Source organism: Macaca mulatta, chromosome 6 (assembly GCF_049350105.2).
Source record: "Macaca mulatta isolate MMU2019108-1 chromosome 6, T2T-MMU8v2.0, whole genome shotgun sequence".
Taxonomy (NCBI): Eukaryota; Metazoa; Chordata; class Mammalia; order Primates; family Cercopithecidae; genus Macaca; species Macaca mulatta.
In genome coordinates, this window is record NC_133411.1 from 24,893,942 (window position 1) to 24,916,481 (window position 22,540).

General features: G+C 44.2%; 1 protein-coding gene across 1 annotated transcript; it reads left to right on the forward strand.

Annotated features, from left to right (window-relative positions):
* Positions 1-3,454: 3,454 nt before the first annotated feature.
* PRDM9 (PR/SET domain 9) lies at positions 3,455-22,510 on the forward strand. Its single transcript, XM_028849361.2, has 10 exons — positions 3,455-3,523; positions 3,889-4,012; positions 4,339-4,446; positions 12,234-12,283; positions 15,666-15,822; positions 16,938-17,039; positions 17,248-17,519; positions 17,909-17,976; positions 18,964-19,157; positions 20,878-22,510. The coding sequence occupies exons 1-10, from the start codon at positions 3,455-3,457 to the stop codon at positions 22,311-22,313; spliced, it is 2,580 nt and encodes an 859-aa protein (XP_028705194.2). The 3' UTR covers positions 22,314-22,510.
* Positions 22,511-22,540: the final 30 nt, after the last annotated feature.

Sequence of the window (22,540 nt, forward strand, 5' to 3'; positions counted from 1 at the left end):
TAAGACTTTTTTTTATATAAGTTTCTGGATATTAACTCCTTATCAGTTATATGATTTGCAAATATTTTCTCCCATTCTATATAGGTTGCCTTGTCACTCTGTTGATTGTTTCGTTTGCTACACAAAAGTTTTTAAGTTTGATGTACTCCCATCTATCTAATTTTGCTTTGGTTGCTTATGCTTTTGGTGTCATATACAGGAAGTAGTTGCTCATTCCGATGTTATAAAGATTTTATTTTTTTCTTCTTGGAGTTCTGTACTTTTAGGTCTTACATTTCAGTCTTTAATTTATTTTGAGTTAATGATTATACGGTAGCATTCCATATAATGGAATGATATGGTTTGTATCTGTGTCCCTGTTCAAATCTTATGTTGAAATGTAATCCCCAGTGTTGGAGGTGGGGCCTGATGGGAGATTGGATCACAGGGCAAACTTCTTATGAATAGTTTAGCACCTTACCTCTTTGGAACTGTATAGTGAGATCTGGTTGTTTAAAAGTGTATAGCACCTCCCCGCTTTTCTCTCTTCCTCCTGGCTCTGGCCATGTGAAGTGCTGACTCTCCTTTCACCTTCCGCCATGAGTGTAAGTTTCCCAAGAAGCCAAGCAAGTGCCAGCATCATGCTTCCTGTACAGTCTGCAGAACAATAAGCCAATTAAATCTATTTTCATTAGAAATTACCCAGTCTTGGATATTTCTTTATATCAATGCGAGAATGGACTAATACAGAGGCCAATTCCCCAAGGCTCCCTATCTTCTAGCAGGAGGCTCTGGCAGCAGCTGACCTCTGAGCCAGGAGACAGCAGGGGCAACTTCCCTGTGGGACTTGGGTGCCTCTGTTCTGCCAGTCCTCCTGCCCACTGGCCCCTCCCAGGGTCCATGCCTAGCCACTCTGCAAGAGCAGGTGCACAGCGCAGCCTCTGCAGCCCAGCCTGAGTGCATCGCTGCACTTGAGTACCTACCCCGTGATCCAGGAGCACATTGGATTCCCCAGCGCAGCGAGAGCCCAACCCCAAGCCATAGGACTTCTTGGTGTCCCAGGGCTGTGGCACGTAGCTAGGGATACCGAGGGGGAGATCTGCGGCTAGCACTTGAACAGGGGAGAGGCCCCCACTCTCAGAGCACTGAGAGAGGTGAGACATTTGGGATACTGGGCAGCGAGGGATCGAGGTATGCCTCCCTCCAGAGAGCCAGTCCAGAAAGGGGGCGACCTATGCATCCTCTGCCCGAGGGCGCCCCGCAGCCCAGAACACCTAACAAAAGAAACGCAGGCAGGCACCAGTGATCACAGGAGGCTCCACCAAGGTCCAGGAGCTGGTAAAGGGCTATCGCTCTCCCGTCTCACCGCAAAGCACGCCTGCAAACGCAAAGTACAAAAGAGCCTAGCTGCCAGAGATAGCAACCTTTCCTCTTAAGCACCATCTATTGGATCACGGCCCTAACTACGACACCAACATTGGCCAGCTAATACAACATCTGTGAAACCAAGCACAATTCACCCACACGTAAGGGTCCTGTACAGAACCCTGGCCCTCTGAAGCATCCAGAAACGAAGTCAGCTGACAATACCCAACTTACACCACAGTTAAGGGAACACCAACCCTCCCAGATGAGAATCAGTGCAAGAGCTCTGGCAATTCAAAAAGACACAGTGGTCCCTCAGACGACCCAGGCCTGCGGAGGGACGTGAGGAGCAGCCCCGCCTCCCGGCTCAGTCGCAAACACCAGAGTTGGGGGAAACCAAGTAATAAAAATGCGAAGAAACTGCGCCTGCGCACAGGAGGATTACAGATGGTTACACGCAATCCCCGCGGGGTGGCGAGGGACCTTCTCCAAGGGCGGGAAGAGCCAGGCCCCTCCCAGACCTCCTGAGCCCAAAACTTGTTTGTGCCCGTGACTGACAGGCAAGGCTCCGCCCTACTCCCCGCCCATTTAGCACTTCCTGACTGCCGAATGGCGGGCTCGCCTTGGTCTCAGCGCTGATTGGCTGGCAGCTCTACAGCTTGGCGCCTCGCCTTCCAGCACGGCTCATCTCCTGAGGGGGGCTCTGAGAGGACGCCCGGCCGGGGTGAACACCGCGGCAGTAGAGCACCGGAGACTGTGAAGAGCATGGGGAGCCTTTGTCGTGCAGCGTGAAACCCTTGTAAACCCTCGTAAATCCTCATCCCGAGACCTTCAAATTTTAGCCTGGGAGACCCGAAATCCCCTGACCCTGAGAAGCTCCAAATCCTCTCAGCCTCAAGAGACCCCAAATCCTGCCATCTTGCGGGACCTAAAATCCCCTCAGCATGAAACCCGCAAAGTACTTCAGGGACCCCAAATCCCTTCACCCAGAGGAACATCTCCTAATGCTTAAGACATTCTGAGCCTGAGGAGCCACAATTCCCCTCACACTATGGCACCCTAAATCCCTCAGCCTGAGGAACCCTAAATATCTCACCCACAGAGACCAAATTTCCCCAACCTCAGATAACCTAAATAGCCTGAAAACTCAACCCCTTCAGCTTCAAGGACCAAATAACCTCAGCGTCAAAGACCCTAAAACTCCTTAATGAGAGATCCAAATCTCCTTTACCTGAAATCCAGAATTTCCTCAACCTCAAAGATCCCAAATCCTTTCATCCCAAGGAATCCCAAATCCCCTTAACCTGATGAATCTCAAATCCTGTCAACTTGAGCACCCCAAATCTCTTCAACCTAAAAGACCCCAAATCTCATCCTGAAAAACCACAGATACTATCAGCCTGAGGGATACCAAAGCTCCTCAGTTTGAGATACCCCAAATTCCCTCAATCCGATAAACCCCAATTTCTTCAGTCTAAGACATTTCAAATCCCTTCAGCCTGAGGGACCCCAAATCTCAACCTGAGAGATAGTTTCCCCTTAAAGATGCAGACTGCTTTACTCCTGGATTTTTCTAGAATCCTCAGGTAGAGATCCCGAAATTCTGTCTATGAGAAATGTTCATTTTGCCTCCCTGAAACAGAACCCTGCTCCTCAGTCTGACCTAAGTCCCAGCAGTCAGGGGGCCTCAAGGTCTCCTTGGGACTCCTCTGGCTCTCACACCTCAGGACTCCCCTAAAACACCAGTAGCTACAACCCTCCAGCCACCTGTGCCACCCTTCTCCAAATGAGCCAAGCTGCAGCAGAACTAAAAGAACAAAACCCAGCTTATATTAGGTGGTAGCTCATGGCCAGTGGAGGCCTTCCCATCCCATCAGTACCCCCAGACCTCCCTGGGGTGCTTGAGACCTCACCAGGAACCCACATCTTTCTGCTCTGAACACCCCAGCCAGATGGAGAAGACAGAGCCTGGTTCTGGGTAGTGCTCAGGGCTGTTGCCTGCTCTCAGCACCTTCTCCTTCCACAGGAGCCTTTGGCCTAGGAGCTAGGAGACTCAGAGCCCTGCCCACACTTGGAATTGGAGCAAGGCCTTCTAGACAGTCCCAGCACCATGAGCCCTGAAAGGTCCCAAGAGGAGAGCCCAGAAGAAGACACAGAGAGAACAGAGCGGAAGCCCACGGTGAGAAGTCAGGGAGGCGAAGCCAGACTCCTGTCAGGAGCTGATCTCTGGAGTGCTGCAGACTCCTGGCCTGTACCCTTGGGTGACCCTGTCTGAATGTGCATGGAATGGGGGCAGCTGGTCCTGGGCAGGACATCAGGGAGAAAAGAACACTAGCATCAGCGACTGCTCTGTGTCAGCAGAGAGCTAGGAATGCTCAGCGTCTGCTCAGTTAAATGGGACACAATCTGGAGAAGGAGGGAAGGTCTTTATGTTTCACAGAGACTCCCAGAGGCCCCAGGCTATGCCCTATACACAGGGTAGAGGAAAAGGACCAGCTTGATGTGTACTAGTAAATCACTGATAGAATCTGTTACTTCCTCTAGGTCAAAGATGCCTTCAAAGACATTTCCATATACTTCACCAAGGAAGAATGGGCAGAGATGGGAGACTGGGAGAAAACTCGCTATAGGAATGTGAAAAGGAACTATAATGCACTGATTACTATAGGTAACAGGAAGTGCTGGGCACAGACCAGTCTGGGAGACATAAAACAGGTCTTTGGTCCCTATATTATTTTAGTTCTCTGGTGGTGGCATCTGCCCACAATTCCCTTTTGCATGGAGACAAATCTGGAGGGAAATTTTATTCTTTTGCATCAGTGCAGGACTGAGTGTGGATACTGACCATGCAGAGGTCACATCTTGACCTTTTTCAAGACTCTCCCAGCTCAGCAAACTAAGCAGCACTGGCTTTGTGGTGCCTTCCATTGCCACTGCCCTTTGTTCCTCCTCCCAGCTCTTCCGTTTTAGAACAAAATTTTTGATTCTTTTCAGGTCTCAGAGCCACTCGACCAGCTTTCATGTGTCACCGAAGGCAGGCCATCAAACTCCAGGTGGATGACACAGAAGATTCTGATGAAGAATGGACACCTAGACAGCAAGGTAAGAGGGAAGGGAAGGAGGAATTTTTTTTTTTTTTTTTTTTTTTTGAGATGGAGTTTCGCTTTTATTGCCCAGGCTGGGGCGCAATGGTGTGATCTTGGCTCACTGCAACCTCCACCTCCCAAGTTCAAGCGATTCTCCTGCCTCAGCCTCCCAAGTAACTGGGATTACAGGCATGTGCCACCATGACCAGCTAATTTTTTGTAATTTTTGTTAATAGAGATGAGGTTTCTCCATGTTGGTCAAGCTGGTCTCGAACTCCCGACCTCAGGTGATCTACCCGTCTTGGCCTTCCAAAGTACTGGGATTACAGCTGTGAGCCACCATGCCTGGCCTATTTTTATTTATTTATTTATTTATTTATTTATTTATTTATTTATTTATTTTGAGACAGAGTCTTGCTCTGTCATCCAGGTTGGAGTACAGTGGTGCAATCTCGGCTCACTGCAACCCCTGCCTTCCGGGTTCAACAATTCTCCCACCTCAGCTTCTCAAGTAGCTGGGACTACAGATGTGCACCACCTTGCCCAGCTAATTTTTATATTTTTTGTAAAGATGGGGTTTCACCATGTTGGCCAGGCTGATCTTGAATTCCTGGCCTCAAGTGATCTGCCTGCCTTGTCCTCCCAAAGTGCTGGGATGATGATGATGATTATGATGATGGTTATTATTATTACAGACAAGGTCTCACTCTGTCACCCAGGCTGGAGTGCAGTGGTGCAATCATGACTCACTGCAGCCTCAAACTCCTGGGCTCAAGTGATCCTCCCACCTCAGCTTCCCAAAGTGCTGGGATTACAGACATGAACCACAGTGCATAGACCCCAGGAAGATTTAGAAGTGACCTCTTGGCCAGGCACGGTGGCTCACATACATAATCCCAGTACTTTGGGAGGCTGAGGAGGGTATATCACTCGAGGTCTGGAGTTCGAGACAAGCCTGGCCAACATGGTGAAACGCCGTCTCTACTAAAAATACAAAAAAAAAAAAAAAAAATTAGCCGAGCGTGGTGGTGGGTGCCTATAATCCCAGCTACTCAGGAGATTGAGGCTGGGGAATAGCTTGAACCCAGGAGGCGGAGGTGGTAGTGAGCCAAAATCATGCCACCACCACCCTACAGCCTGGGCAACAGAATGAGAAGACTCGGTCTCAGGGGGGAAAAATGTGACCTCCTGAAACCAGCCTGGGTTTAGGTCTCAGCTACATTTCAGAATTTAACAAAGGAAAAAGAGTTTTCCCTGAAAAACATAAATGTTCAACAAACAAGCAAAATGCAAGACAGTGTATACAGTAAGAGGTTATTCATATATCATTGTCGATTAGTTTTTGTTTTTGAGATAGAGTCTCGCTCTGTTGCCCAGGCTGGATTGCAGTGGCACAATCTCAGCTCACTGCAACCTCCACCTCTCAAGTTCAAATGATTCTCCTGCCTCAGCCTCCCGAATAGCTGGGACTACAGGCACGTGCCACCATGCCGGGCTAATTTTTGTATTTTTGGTAGAGATGGGATTTTGCCATATTAGCCAGGCTAGTGGCATACCCGCCTCGGTCTCCCAAAGTGCTGGAATTACAGTCGTGAGTCACCACACCTGGCCTCATATAAAGTTTTAAAACCTGTAAACTATGTATAGTATTTATAGATATAACAATAAGTGGTAAATGCATAAAATCTAAATGTGAATAAGAATACCAAATTCAAACCATTTATTATCACAACAAAAGGAGGAAGGGCTGGCAGGTGGTTTCCCTGTGGTTTGGTTAGTTTTTTTGTTTGTTTTTATTTTTGTTTTTAAATTTTGAAATAAACATAAAAAGACCTGAAACAGTTGTGGCAGAATATTGACATTGGACTGAATGGTGATGGATGTATGGGTTTTCCAGTACTATTCTCCATTGTTTTCTATATGTTTAAAATTTGTCATTTTTTTTTTTAAAAAAAATTGTTTTTGCTAAACACTGTTAATAAATCATAGAACAATTAAAGAAAATATAATTAAACTGTAAATCCACAAAAAATCTTTCTAACGCCAATCTCATAATAGTTTAGTTATTGAATTAAATATCTTAGAAGAAGAAATAATATTAAGATACATCATTTATGTACATTTAATCATACTATATGATCCTCTTATACCAAAATGAATCTACTTCTTTGTCTCAATTCTGGAGTGGGTTTGAGAGAGCTGTTTAGTTTCACTGATCTTTCCCATATGTCACTGACCAGAGACAGCATCAGGTAAATAAAATAATGTGCCATAATTATAAAATGAAAGTGCGAAGCTCATTTTCTCTTCTACTTCTTGGTCAGGAGAGTTTAGAAGTAAAAAGAGTCAATCTGCCCAAACTAGAGAAAGCAACTTGGATTCAGTCTACAGTTTCCCCATCTATGAATTTTAGATTCCTTAGGACCTAAAAGTAGCATAAGAGGTATGAAAGGCCAGTGTTTGCTTTTCTGCAAATGCTTTGACATGAAAAGAATGTCTCTTTAGAGGGAATCTATCTCCTGTGGTTTATCACACATCTATACATCTTTATCTGAACTCAGTTAAAATCCCCAGCTTAAGTCAATTTATTTTCTATTGTGGCAAGAAATAAAATAACATATATTTACTTCTCTAACAATTTTTAAGTGTACAACTTTATTAATTATAAGCACATTGTTGTACAATAGAACCCTAGAACTTTTTATCTTGCATGACTAAAACTCTATACCCATTGAACAATAACACCTTATTTCCTCCTCCCTCCAGCTCTTGGCAACTGCAATTCTGTTTCTATGAATTGGATTACTTTAGATACCTCATATACGCAGAAGCAGCCATGAAATATTTTTCTTTTTGTGACTGGCTTATTTAATCACTTAGCATAACGTCCCCAAGATTCACCCATGTCATAGCATGTGACAAGATTTTCTTCTTTTTTAAGTCTGAATAATATTCCTCTCCATGTATATACCACATTTTTAAAATGCATTCATTTGTCAATGGGTATTAGGTTGCTTTACCTCTTGTCTATTGTGAATAACGCTGTAATAACTATCAGTGTGCGAATATCTCTTTGAGATCCGGTTTTTAATTCTTTTTACTATATTGTATAACCAGAAGTGGAATTTCTGGATCGTAAGGTAGTTCTGGTTTTAATTTTTTGTGGAAGTGCCATACTGTTTTTTACAGTGTCTGCACCATTTTACATTCCCACTACTATGGTTTGAATGTGTGGAAGTTCACGTATTGGAAACTTAGTTGCCATCGTAACAGTATTAAGAGGTAGAGCCTTTAAGAGGTGCTTAGGTAATGATAGCTCCAACCTCATGAATGGATTAATGCGATTATCACAGGAGTGGGTTAGTTATTGCAGGAGTGGGTTCCTGATGAAAAGGATGAGTTGGGCCCTTCCCTGTCTTTCTCTCTGTCTCACATTGCACACTTACCCTTCCACCATGTCATGATGCAGCTTGAAGCCCCTTGCAAGATGCCAGTGCCATGCTCTTCAACTTCCCAGCCTCCAGAACCACAAGCCAAATAATTCTTTTCCTTATAAATTACCCACTCTGGGCCAGACGTGGTGGCTCACGCCTGTAATCCTAGCACTTTGGTAGGCCGAGGCAGGTGGATCACAAGGTCAGGAGTTCGAGACCAGCCTAGCCAGCTTGGTGAAACCCCATCTCTACTAAAAATACAAAATTAGTCAGGCGCGGTGGAGTACACTTATAATCCCAGCTACTCGGGAGGCTGAAGTACAAGAATCACTTGAACCCAGGAGGCAGAGGTTGCAGTGAGCCGAGATCGCACCACTGCACTCCAGCCTGGGCAACAGAATTGAGACTCTGTCTCAAAAACAACAACAACAACAAAGAAAAAAACCACACAAATTACCTACTCTGTTACATTCTAGGAAAGCAGCAGAAAACAGACTAATCCACCCACCAACAATGAGCAAGTGTTCCAATTTCTCCACATTGTCGCCAGTACTTGCTATATTCTGTTTTTTTGACAGAAGCTATCATAACAGAATAAGGTGATATCTCATTGTGGTTTTAATTTTCATTTCCCTGATGATTAGTGATGTTAAGCATATTTTCATATGCTTCTTGGCCATTTATGTATCTTCTTTTGAGAAATCTCTATTCAAGTTTTTTGCCCATTGTCAGCCCAGGCTGCCACAAGAAAATACCATACACTGGGTGGCTTAAACAACAGAAATTTCTTTTCTGACATTTCTGAAGCCTGGAAGTAAAAAATCAGAGTGCCAGCATGGTTCGGTTCCGGTGAGGGCTCTCTTCCTGACTTGTAGGCAGCCTCCAACTCACTGTGTATTTACATGAATTATTTGTGTGCCCACAGTAGGAAGGAGAAGGAATATCTTCCTCTTCATATAAAAGCAATACTATCCACTAGAAGATTTTTTTTTTTTTTTAGACAGCCTCACTCTGTTGCCCCAGACTGGAGTTCAGTGGTGCATTCTCAGCTCACTACAAACTCCACCTCCCGGGTTCAAGCAATTCTCCTGCCTCAGCCCCCGACATAGCTGGGACTACAGGGGCACACCAACTAATTTTTGTATTTTCAGTAGAGATATGGTTTTACCATGTTGACCAGGCTGGTCTCAAACTCCTGGCTTCAAATGATCCGCCCACCTCCTTGGCCTCCCAAAGTGCTGGGATTATAGGAATGAGCCACTGCGCCCGGCCAAAAGCACTAATGTCATCCTAAGGGTCCCACCCTCATGACATCACCTAGCCCTAATTACCTACCAGTGGCTCCATCTTTAAATACTATCATATTGAGGTATTAAATATGCTTCAGCATATGAATTTGGGGGAAACAAAATTCAGTCCATAGCACTCATTATTTATTTGTTTTGTTGTTGTTGTACTATAGGAGTTCTTCATATATTCTGGATCTTAATTCTTTTTTTTTTTTTTTTTTTTGAGACAGAGTTTTGCTCTTGTCACCCAGGCTGGAGTGCAATGGTGTGATCTCAGCTTATTGCAACATCCACCTCCCAGGTTCCAGTGATCATTCTGCCTCAGCCTCCTGAATAGCTGGTATTACAGGCACACACCACCATGCCCAGCTAATTTTTTGTATTTTTAGTAGTGATGGGGTTTCACCACGTTGGCCAGTCTGGTCATGAACTCCTAACCTCAGATGATCCATCTGCCTTGGCCTCCCAAAGTGCTGGGATTACAGGCATGAGCCACAGCGCCTGGCCAGGATATTAACTCTTTATCTTCTTTTTTTGAGACAGAGGTCTCACTATGTTGCCCTGGCTGGTCTTGAACTCCTGAGTTTAAGTTATCCTCCCACCTCAGCCTCTGAATAGCTGAACTATAGTTACATGCCACTTCACTCAGCAACATTAACCCTTTATCAGATATGTGATTTGCATATATTTTCTTCCACTCTATAGGATGTCTTGCCACTCTGTTGAATGTTTTCTTTGTTACACAGAAGTTTTTAAGTTTGATGTAGTCCTACTTGTCTAATTTTGCTTTTATTACTTATGCTTTTGGTGTCATATACAAGAAGTTATTGTTCATTTCAATGTCATGAAGATTTTCCTCTGTTTTCTTCTTGAAGTTCTGTACTTATAGGTCTTACATTTTAAAGATAAAATAGTCTTTAATCTATTTTGAGTTAATTTTTATATGAGATATGTGGTAAGAGTCTGTCTTCTCTTTTGCACGTGTATATCCAATTTTCCCAACACCATTTCTTGCAGATTGTCCTTTCCTCCATTGTGTAGTCTTGGCATCCTTGCTGAAGATCATCTGACCATATACACAAGGGTTTATTTCTGGCCTCTATTCTGTTCCATTGGTCTGTATGTCTGTCTTTATATCAGTACTATACTTTTCTGATTACTGTAGCTTTGTAATATGCTTTGAAATCAGGAAGTGTGAGGTCTTCAACTTTATTCTTCTTTTTCAAGATTGTTTTGGCTATTCTGCTTCTTTAGAGAGTCTGTATGAATTTTTGGATATTTTTCCATTTCTGAAAATAATGGCATTGGCATTTTGATAGAGATGACATTGAATCTGTAGATCATTTTGACAGTATGAACATGTTAACAATATTAAATCTTCAAATCCATGAACACAGGATGTCCTTCCATTTATTTGTGTCTCCTTAAACTTCTGTTGGCACCGTTTTGTAGTTTTCAGTGTTCAAGTTTTTTGCCTCCTTGGTTAAGTTTATTCGTAATTATTCTATTCTTTTTGATGCTATTGTGGTTGGGATTTTTTTCTTAATTTCCTTTGTGGATTGCTCATTGTTAGTAAATAGAAACACAACTGTTAGGGGTGTGGATTTTGTATGCTGAATTCAGGTATTACTTCTTCTTTTTTTTTCTTTTTGAGACAGAGTCTGGCTCTGTCACCCAGGCTGGAGTGCAGCCGCGTGATATCGGCTCACTGCAAGCTCCACTTCCCAGGTTCACGCCATTCTCCTGCCTCGGCTTCCCGAGTAGCTGGGATTACAGGTGCCTGCCACCACGCCCAGCTAATTGTTTACAATTTTAGTAGAGATGGAGTTTCAGCATGTTAGCCAGGATAGTCTCCATCTCCTGACCTCGTGATCTGCCCACCTCGGCCTCCCTAAGTGCTGGGATTACAGGCGTGAGCCACCGTGCCCGGCCCGAATTCATGTATTACTTCTAACAATTTTTTGGTAAAAATCTTTACAGTTTCATTTTTTTTTTTTTTTTTTTTTTTTTTAGATGGAGCCTCGCTCCGTCTTCTCCCAGATTCAAGTGATTCTCCTGCCTCAGTCTCCTGAGTAGCTGGGACTACAGGTGCCCGTCACCACGCCTGTAATCCCAGCACTTTTGGAGACTGAGGTGCGTGGATCACGATGTCAGGAGATCAAGACCATCCTGGCTAATAGGGTGAAACCCCGTCTCTACTAAAAATATAAAAAATTAGCCGGGCATGGTGGCAGGTGCCTGTAGTACCAGCTACTCGGGAGGCTGAGGCAGGAGAATGGCGTGAACCCAGGAGACGGAGCTTGCACCGAGATTCCACCACCGCACTCCAGCTGGGTGACAAAGCAAGACTTCATCTCAAAAAAAAAAAAAAAAAAAAAAAAAGAGGACTTTTCTTATATGACCTTTTTTTATGTTGAGGTGATTTCCTTCTATTCCTAGCTTGTTCAGTGTGTTTGTCATGAAAGGTCAGTCAATTTACATTTTAAAAATTAATGTAATAGATACCTTATTAGGTATACCTTAATAGGAGGAAACAAACAGGAAGTTTTGTCTATTTTTTTAAATGTTAAGAAAATTAGCAATGCCTCTAATAGAAGCATAGGCCTTAATGATACTTCAGAAAACATTTCCAAATCACCTTTGGATAATACTTGGAATCATCACTCTCTGATTCAGAATTCTCTGTCTCTACTGAGAAACTCCAGAGTTAGGCCAGACATGGTGGCTCACACCTGTAATCTCAGCACTTTGGGAGGATGAGGCAGGTGGATTACCTGAGGTCAGGAGGTCAAGACCAGCATCTCCAACATGGAGAAACCCTGTCTCTACTAAAAATACAAAAATTAGCTGGGTGTGGTGGCACACACCTGTAGTTCCCAACAACTCGCAAGGCTGAGGCAGGAGAATCTCTTGAATCCAGGAGACGGAGGTTGCAGTGAGTGGAGATTGTGCCACTGCACTCCAGCCTGGGCGACAGAGAGAGACTCCATCTCAAAAAGAAAAAAAAGTAATAAAAGAGAGTATCTCTAGAGTTTGGAAACATTTACCAACCAAACCACTGATTTCTCATCACCTTTTAGTTAAACCTCCTTGGATGGCCGTAAGAGTGGAACAGAGTAAACACCAGAAGGTAAGTATTTCCCAAATCCTGTTAACAAGAAACCTTCCTCATAGATCCAAACGCAGGTAAAAGAAGGAGAATGTACAGACTATCATAGGGACTATTACCTTCCTTTCCTGATCTCTTTAGCACAGTGTCTGACATCATCATTATTTTAAGAGTTAAGAAGAACAGCAACAACAATCGCTACCATGGTGTTATTTTCTCAGTATTTTCAGACTTTATTTTAAGCATTTTAAGTGAATAAACTTTACATAAAGTTCCTATTCAACTTACATATAGTACCTATTAAGTAGATGCTATAACTATAGCCATTTTACAGATGAGAAAACTGAGGTAAAAAATGTTCAATTATATCGCTGGGATCACATTCAGTGTTGGTGCAGTCTAATCCAAAACTCTTTCTCTAAAGCACTTATAAGATCATTAAAAGTTTAATAGTTTTACAAAATTTATGCTGTGTTACCCATATGTCTTACATAATTCATCCAACTGACTTTTGAACCTCAGTTTTCCTCTGTTATGGTAAAGTGAGATTTGCACTAAAACACTCTGATTAAGGGAAGCTTCCAAGCAAATAGACCATTCACATTGTGGATGGTCCCAGAAGGAGATAGGGTCCTTACCCTCATAAGGGACCCATTCTGATCAGAGGAAGCAGCTTCCAGCCCTGAGGAGTTTCAGGTTTGAAGACTGAGAAACAACAAATAAGAAAATGGTTTAGGACTTCATATAGGTTACACCCTATTAAGTAAAAATAATATTCTTCTGGAATTGATTTCAAATGCTCATTCCTGTAGAAGGCAGTAACAACTCCTTCCTCTGGGCTCCACTTAGGAAACTGTCATGTTGTCTGGAATTATTCGTTTAGCCTGCCTGCTGCCTCTTCATTGTGAGCTCTTTAGGAGTCTAGTCCATATCTGATTTTTCTCAGAACTCCCAAGCCCAGCTCAGGGCCTCTGAGAGCCTCCTTAGTGTTTTCTGAATGACTGATTCCAAGTTTATGAATTAAACTATAAGTAACAGGGTCAAGGAGTGCTAAAAATATCTTAGAGTTAGATTTCAACTGTAGAGATATCAGGACTATGAGATAATTTTTGTTTGTTATTTTTCTGGGTTGGTGGGGTGGGTGATTTGAGACAGGGTCTGGCTCTTTCGCCCAGGCTGGAGTGCAATGACTCAAGCTCGGCTTACTGCAGCCTCCGTCTCCTAGGTTAGTGCGATCCTCCTGTCTCAGCCTCCTGAGTAGCTGGGACCACAGGTATGCACCACCATGCCTGGTTAATTTTTATGTTTTTTGTAGAGACGGGGTTTTGTCATGTAGCTCAGGCTGGTCTAGAACTACTGGGCTCAAGCCATCTTCCCACTTCGGCTTTCCAAAGTGCTGGGATTACAGATGTGAACCACCCCCCACCTGTGAGAAAAAAAATATTTTTTTCCTTTCTTTTCTTTTTCCTTTCCTTTCCTTTCCTTTTTTTTTTTTTTGAGACAGAGTTTCACTCTTGTCACCCAGGCTGGAGTGCAGTGGCACGATCTCAGCTCACTGCAACCTCCACCTCCTGGGTTCAAGTTGTTCTCCTGCCTCAGCCTTCCAAGTACCTGCGATTACAGGCACTCGCCACCACACCTGGCTAGTTTTTTGTATTTTTTGTAGAGACGGGGTTGGCCAGACTGGTCTCAAACTCCTGACCTCAGGTGAACTGCCTGCCTTGGCCTCCCAAAGTGCTGGAATTACAGGTGTTAGCCACTGCGCCTGGTGAGAAAAATCATTAATCTCATATTCATACCATATTAAGTAGCTCAAAGAACACTTTGGTGAGCATTATTATCTTTCATGTTCACTATAATATTGAGAATTAGCACCAGGGGCAGTGGCTAACACCTGTAATCCCAGCACTTTGAGAGGTGGAGGTGGGCAGATCACCTGAGGTCAGGAGTTCAAGAGCAGCCTGGCCAACATGGTGAAATCCCATCTCTACTAAAACTACAATAATCAGCTGGGCATGGTAGTGGACACCTGTAATCCCAACTACTCAGGAGGCTGAAGGAGGGGAATAGCTTGAACCTGGGAGGTGGAGGCTGCAGTGAGCTGAGATTGTGCCACTGCACTCTAGCTTAGGCAACAGAGTGAGACTCCCTCTCAAAAAAATAAAAATAAAATAAAGAATTAGCATGGGCTGGGTGCGGGGGCTCATGACAATAATCCCAGCACTTTGGGAGGCTGAGGTGGGTAGATCACTTGAGGTGAGGAGTTCGAGACCATCCTGGTCATTCTAGTGAAACCCCATCTCTAATAAATATGCAAAAATTAGCTGGGTATGGTGACACATGCCTGTAATCCTAGCTTCTCAGGATACTGAGGTAGGAGAATCTCTACGTTGGAGGTGGAGGCTGCAGTGAGCTGATATCGTGCCACTGCACTCCAGCCTGGGCAACAGAGTGAGACTCCTTCAAAAAAAAAAAAAAAAAAAAAAAAGAGAATTAGCTAACAATACACCCTTATGCAAGCAGACAAGCAGAATTAGCAGAATTGGTACAGGAACTAACTAATCTAATTCCAAAGCCAAATATTCTTTCCAGGATATGGCAACATGCAACTTTGACATCGCTTTCTTAGTTGTCTAGATATATTTTCGCCAGTCATCTCTTTGTTCTGTTCCCAACCGTACTACCTCATTTTCCGGATGTGCTTTGTCCCTCTGTGCTTTTCTACATTTCCCCTTCCATCAACAGTCTACTATTTTATGGAAGATTCCCTCCTTCTCTCTGTAAGCTCTTACCTGCTTTTTTTTTTTTTTTTTTTTTTTTGAGACGGAGTCTCGCTCAGTCACCCAGGCTGGCGTGCAGTGGCGCGATCTCGGCTCACTGCAAGCTCCGCCTCCTGGGTTCACGCCATTCTCCTGCCTCAGCCTCCCGAGTAGCTGGGACTACAGGCGCCCGCCACCACGCCCAGCTAATTTTTTGCATTTTTAGTAGAGACGGGGTTTCACCATGTTAGCCAGGATGGTCTCTATCTCCTGACCTCGTGATTCGCCCGCCTCAGCCTCCCAAAGTGCTGGGATTACAGATGTGAGCCACCACACCCGGCCTTACCTGCTTCTTTCACAGATCTTGTTGATTCTCCAGCTAGTCTTCCCAAGTATTCTTCCTCCTTCCCTTTAACTTACATAGAACATTTTAAAGAAAGTTGAAAGAAAGAGCCTTAAGATATGGGTTAGAGTCCCAGATTCGCTACTCACTTAGACCTTCTTTTTCTCTCCAGTGTTTAGACACTCTAGATATTTCCAAGGTTTGAACATTAACTAGAGTCATGCATATGAAAACATGTTGCAAGCCATAAAGAACTAAAGAAATGCAAGTTGTCTTTTAATATGTGATTCTCACATTAAAGGGAATGCCCAAGGCATCATTCAATAATGAATCTAGTTTGAAAGAAGTGTCAGGAATGGCAAATTTACTGAATACAAGTGGCTCAGAGCAGGCTCAGAAACCAGTGTCCCCTCCTGGAGAAGCAAGGACTTCTGGACAGCACTCTAGACTAAAACTGGGTAAGAAAAAATATTTGGGGGGACTTTAGTCTCTCTATGTCCTCTAGAAAGGTTGATGAGTATGGTCTACCTATGTGGGGTGGACTTTGCATAGGCCTGGGCTTAAGCTGGACTCAACTGTGAGACCAGAAGGTAGATGCAGTATTTTGTTAAAATTATGTATTTATTTGTTCACTGAGACAGAGTCTCTCTCTGTTACCCAGGCTGGAGTGCAGTGGCGCGATCTCGATTCACTGCAACCTCTGCCTCCATGAAAATAGCCATTTTCTTGCCTCAGTTACCTGAGTAGCTGGAATTATAGGCATGCGCCACTGTGACCAGCTGATTTTTGTAGTAGAGACAGGATTTTACCATGTTGACCAGACTGGTTTTAAACTCCTGGCCTCAAGTGATCTGCTCACTTCAGCCTCCCAAAATGCTGGGATTACAGGCTTGAGCTACCATGCCCAGCCTTGGATACAGTATTGAATAGCACGGAAGAACATTAACTTTGAAGTCACTCACTTGGGTTATAATCCACAGAGAAGCATTGGGGCCTTGGGCAAATCTTATAAATTCTCTGAGCTCCTGAATGGTAATCTGTAAAATGAGACCAAGTATATATAGACCAAGAACATTGTTTGAAAGCATTAAATTAAATATAAATGAACTGATACATGCAAGGTGTCCAATAAACACCCCTCTGATAATAGATATTCTTTTCTGTGTTTCTACATTTCCTCTTCCATCACATGTCTACTAGTTTATAGAAGATCCCCTATAGAGAACATACTTTCTTAGTGTTGTATGTCCAGGCCTTTGTTCAATGCCTAAGATGTAATGTGCCCTCAAGAAATATTTTCTGAATGAATAAATGCATGAATAAACCATTTTGTAAGCAGAAAGGTTGGGAGGTTAATGGGATAATAAGAATAGCCAGAAACTAAAATTGAATAGGCATTTGCAGTCAGTGTGGGTGTGGGGCCTGAGTCTCTCTGAAGCAGTGAAGAGGGGGAGACTAGAGTATGTAGAAAGTTAGATGCTAATTTGATGGTAGGAGATTTCACATTTTCTTATGAAACAAGGATGGACACCCCAGACTCCCAATTTTACCCATCTACTCTTCTCCAACCTAGAACTCAGGAGGAAGGAGACTGAAGGAAAGATGTATAGTCTGCGAGAAAGAAAGGGTCATGCATACAAAGAGGTCAGCGAGCCGCAGGATGATGACTACCTCTGTAAGTGACGCTTTTGGCCACTCACACAGCTTGCTGTTACGTCCTGGTAAAATAATTTCATCATTTGACCCACAAATCATTCCCTTTCTCTAATGAATTAGAGTACAGGATTGGGGCTGAATGATGTGAGTGCCAAGCTCTTTTTGAAGCTCTTATATGAAGGAACATGCATTACAACTTTCCTAATCGCTGCTTCCCTCACTTCCAGATTGTGAGATGTGTCAGAACTTCTTCATTGACAGCTGTGCTGCTCATGGGCCCCCTACATTTATAAAGGACAGTGCAGTGGAAAAGGGGCATCCTAACCGTTCAGCCCTAAGTCTGCCCCCGGGGCTGAGAATTGGGCCATCAGGCATCCCTCAGGCCGGGCTTGGAGTATGGAATGAGGCATCTGATCTGCCGCTGGGTCTGCACTTTGGCCCCTATGAGGGCCGAATTACACAGGACGAAGAGGCAGCCAACAATGGATACTCTTGGCTGGTAAGAAGAGCCTACCGTTTCCCCTGTTCTGTCTTCCCACATCCCTTCTGTGCCTTTGGTGGGACATCACCTTCTACATGTTAGGGTATAGGTAGGGATAACATGGTTAGCTCTGTGTACTCAAGGGTTTTTGCAGGAACATGGAATTCTTGTTTAGAAATCAAAGGGTATGTGGGAGCAGAGTGGTACAAAGACAAAGAAATGCATCCTCCCTTGTGGAGCTTCTGCTCTGATTGGACAAACCAACTCAGATGTGTAGATGATACCATGTGGTCTCAATTGGCAGTTGAATTTATGTATGCCCAAAGGCCATAGATGACAGTGGAGTAAAATAATTCTTCTGATTTTTACCCTTTAAAAAGCCTTTACCTTATTTTTCTGAAACTCAGATCACCAAGGGGAGAAACTGTTATGAGTATGTGGATGGAAAAGATAAATCCTGGGCCAACTGGATGAGGTAAGGCCAGTAGCTCTCTGAGTTTCAGATAAAACCTTCATTTCTCACAAACCTGGATTTCCTTCCTTCTCATCATGCCTCCCTCAATGATTTTCACATCCCCTACTTCTATTTTTCTCCATACAATGCTGTTTTATACCATCAACATTTACAAATAAAAATTAAAAATATAGATATTATGATTTATTGGTATCAAAACATAAATATGTATGCTAGACAAAATTGAGGCACCAAGATAAACCTTGAGAAGTCTAGATTCACGGGGGACACTGAATTCATGCTTTAGTTTATGTAATCCACGTTTATTAAGCACTTAGTATGTTCCAGGTTAGGAAGCAACGTTCACTACTTGAACAGAAGAGAGCTGCAGGATGACCCAGACCCTTTCCACAATGGGCTCTCGTTCTATCAGAGAATAGAAAAATTAATCAACTATTACTGTTCTATGTTATTGGGCCAAGAGAAAGAGACTTCTAAGTTTCTCTTGGAATCTGGGGAAGTCAGGTGAATGGTACCTGAGTGAACTATAGGGTGATTAGAGGAAGGCTTGTCAAAGAAAGATGGACTTGGGCTGAGTGTAGAATGATGTGCACTAATCTAGAAGCAGACTACATAAGAAATATACCAAGCACCAAGTTCTGTGGTATCAAACAGAATTAATTTAGAGTTTAGAGAAGCTAGAGGTCAATGTGTTTCATGGCCAATCAAGGTGGAGGTAAGTCTGGAGTTGGGCTTTGAAAAAATGGTTGATTAGGCATGGCAGGGAAGCATTCTAGGCAGGATGAGCACTGTAGTCAGAAGTGCAAGTTCATATGACATTGTGAAAGAGATTTAGGAATGAGCAGAAGGTTACCGGAGGAGTGGTGGGGTTGTGGTCAGCACTAGACCATGGAGGCCTTCACCAGCAGGTGATGGGTCAGACCTGGATCTGACAGATACTGGGAACTCACTGCCTCTTTTCTTTCCCTTTGCCTGCCTTGACCCCAGGTATGTGAACTGTGCCCGGGATGATGAAGAGCAGAACCTGGTGGCCTTCCAGTACCACAGGCAGATCTTCTATAGAACCTGCCGAGTCATTAGGCCAGGCTGTGAACTGCTGGTCTGGTATGGGGATGAGTATGGCCAGGAACTGGGCATCAAATGGGGCAGCAAGTGGAAGAAAGAGCTCATGGCAGGGAGAGGTAGGCATCACTGTTACTCTTTTAAAAGGACAGGAAAGAAACAATTAACCTAGAGAGTTTTCATGTTTTAACTCTTGGGAAGAGTAAAATGCTGTCTAAAGTCAGTAAGATTTCAAATCAGTGGCTTCCAAAATTAAAGATTCATGTTATATACCTTTGCCTCTATGGAACAATTTTTATATTTTTAAATCTTTGTTCCGATTTTATATTCTAAGTACTTCATGCACAAAGTATATAACAGCATAGAGTGCTGAAAGACTTAAAGACAAAAATCAAGTTCTCAAACACCTACCAGTTCTCCTAACAAGGTAGTTTCTTCTGGCATTTCCTTAATATTTCTTAATGATATGCATGTGTTGTTATTCATTCATTCATTATCTCAATTAGCTGTCATGTGAACTCCTACTCAGTGCCATACGATGTCGCAGGAAGTATAAATACACATTGATCCAGACAATCAGAAAAACTGCTCGTGAACAGATGACATGTGAATTAGGTAGCCATATGATTACATACAGACATATGTGTAATATCAGACAGTGATTAGTGCTTTGAAGAAAATGAATCCAGAAAGAATACCTGGGGATCAGTGTGAGGTGAGAGTAGAGTGTTGCAGGAGATTGTCAGGGAAGGTTTCTCTTAGGAGACAGCATTTGAGAAGTGCAAGTGCCTGTGGGCCAAGGGTTCCAGGCACAGGGCACAGCTAGTGCAATGGTCCTAAGGCCAGAAAGAGTTCAGCTTTGGTTCATTTTTGGAAAATAGGCTGCAGTGGGTCATCTGCTCAGAGCTGCTTCAGTTTCCAGGTGAGAGAGAATGGTGGGCAGGATGAAGGTGGGGAGCATGGAGGTAAGCCTGAGTAGGGATATATTTTGAAAAAACACTTCCTATTGTATTTGAAATGGGCTCAGACTGAATGAAATATCTCAAACATGAATACTTGATGTGCAGCCTGAGAAAGAGCAAATCCTCATTTTATGATTTGTGGAATCTGAAATAGAAGCAATCCATGCACCTAGTTGGGGCAGCAGGACCCAGAGTCCTTTAGTCAGTGGGACCTGGACAACTCTGTGTTGGCCAACCTGAATCTCACTTCCTGATGGAGAACCAGGCACATAACAGTCCTCAATCAAATATGTCCTTTTGAATGAGGAGACGCAAATTCAGATTTGCTCACACAGCTTCTCTTTAACTACATTTGTGAATCTCCAGGCTGAGTGCTCCTAATAGATCCTTTTTCCCTCTTAGGAAGTCACTAAGGACAATCTCACCTAAGTCATCAAGAGTGTTATTTCTCAGTAGAATAAAATAGCTGAAGACCTCATGTTAGCAAAAGTGCCCAGGGACCAAGGAGGGAGGATGTGGCAGAGGGTGATCAGGGAAGGCTTTATAGGACTTGGAAGATACCTGCAATGTGGGGGAAAGGTCGCTGCAGTTCCATCTATGTAAGGAATGACACTGCCCCTGATGCTGTTTGAGGTTACCTAGTCTGGCTGATATATAGAAAAGGCTCAAGATGTGGGATTTCTGGATTTTTTTTTAAGATGTAGTGAATAAAAGTGGAACGGAAAATGGACTGTAAAGGTCCATCCAGCACTTGGTGGGAGAGAGCTTGCATTGTTAACATATGAAGAATGCTTGGTTCTTCATTTGATCTTCATACCTTCATATGTGGTAAGGCCTGAACAAAACATCTACCCTGACCAAAAACTTCCTCTTTCAGAACCAAAGCCAGAGATCCATCCATGTCCCTCATGCTGTCTGGCCTTTTCAAGTCAGAAATTTCTCAGTCAACATGTGGAACGCAATCACTCCACTCAGAACTTCCCAGGGCCATCTGCAAGAAGACTCTTCCAACCAGAGAATCTCTGCTCAGGGGATCAGAATCAGGAGCAGCAATATTCTGATCCACGCAGCTGTAATGACAAAACGAAAGGTCAAGAGATCAAAGAAAGGTCCAAACTCTTGAATAAAAGGACATGGCCGAAGGAGATTTCAAGGGCCTTTTCTAGCCCACCCAAAGGACAAATGGGGAGCTCTAGAGTGGGAGAAAGAATGATGGAAGAAGAGTACAGAACAGGCCAGAAAGTGAATCCAGAGAACACAGGCAAATTATTTGTGGGAGTAGGAATCTCAAGAATTGCAAAAGTCAAGTATGGAGAGTGTGGGCAAGGTTTCAGTGATAAATCAGATGTTATTATACACCAGAGGACACACACAGGGGAGAAGCCCTACCTCTGCAGGGAGTGTGGGCGGGGCTTTAGCCGGAAGTCAAGCCTCCGCTGTCACCAGAGGACACACACAGGGGAGAAGCCCTACCTCTGCAGGGAGTGTGGGCGGGGCTTTAGAGATAATTCAAGCCTCCGCTATCACCAGAGGACACACACAGGGGAGAAGCCCTACCTCTGCAGGGAGTGTGGGCGGGGCTTTAGCAATAATTCAGGGCTCTGCTATCACCAGAGGACACACACGGGGGAGAAGCCCTACCTCTGCAGGGAGTGTGGGCGGGGCTTTAGCGATAATTCAAGCCTCCACCGTCACCAGAGGACACACACAGGGGAGAAGCCCTACCTCTGCAGGGAGTGTGGGCGGGGCTTTAGCAATAATTCAGGCCTCCGCTATCACCAGAGGACACACACAGGGGAGAAGCCCTACCTCTGCAGGGAGTGTGGCCGGGGCTTTAGCAATAATTCAGGCCTCCGCCATCACCAGAGAACACACACAGGGGAGAAGCCCTACCTCTGCAGGGAGTGTGGGCGGGGCTTTAGCCAGAAGGCAAACCTCCTTCGTCATCAGAGGACACACACAGGGGAGAAGCCCTACCTCTGCAGGGAGTGTGGGCGGGGCTTTAGCAATAATTCAGGCCTCCGCTATCACCAGAGGACACACACAGGGGAGAAGCCCTACCTCTGCAGGGAGTGTGGCCGGGGCTTTAGCAATAATTCAGGCCTCCGCCATCACCAGAGAACACACACAGGGGAGAAGCCCTACCTCTGCAGGGAGTGTGGGCGGGGCTTTAGCCAGAAGGCAAACCTCCTTCGTCATCAGAGGACACACACAGGGGAGAAGCCCTACCTCTGCAGGGAGTGTGGGCGGGGCTTTAGCCAGAAGGCAGACCTCCTCAGTCACCAGAGAACACACACAGGGGAGAAGCCCTAGTCTGCAGGAAGGATGAGTGAGTCATTAGTAATAAAACCTCATCTCCATAGCCACAAGAAGACAAATGTAGTCACCACACACTTGCCCACCCCAGCTCTGAGGTGGCTTCAGCGGAAGTCCAGTGACCCCTTACATTCCCCGAGAGTGTAAAGAGATAGGAAATAACTAATTAAGCAAATCTACCACTTTCATGACTAGAGATGAGGAAGAACGGGGGATAGTTCTGT

Coding starts and splice junctions, on each gene's coding strand:
- PRDM9 (XM_028849361.2), top strand. CDS start 3,455: ATGAGCCCTGAAAGGTCCCAAGAGGAGAGCCCAGAAGAAGACACAGAG. Junction 4,013..4,338: donor TAATGCACTGATTACTATAG/GTAACAGGAAGT, acceptor GATTCTTTTCAG/GTCTCAGAGCCACTCGACCA. Junction 17,977..18,963: donor TCCTGGGCCAACTGGATGAG/GTAAGGCCAGTA, acceptor CCTTGACCCCAG/GTATGTGAACTGTGCCCGGG.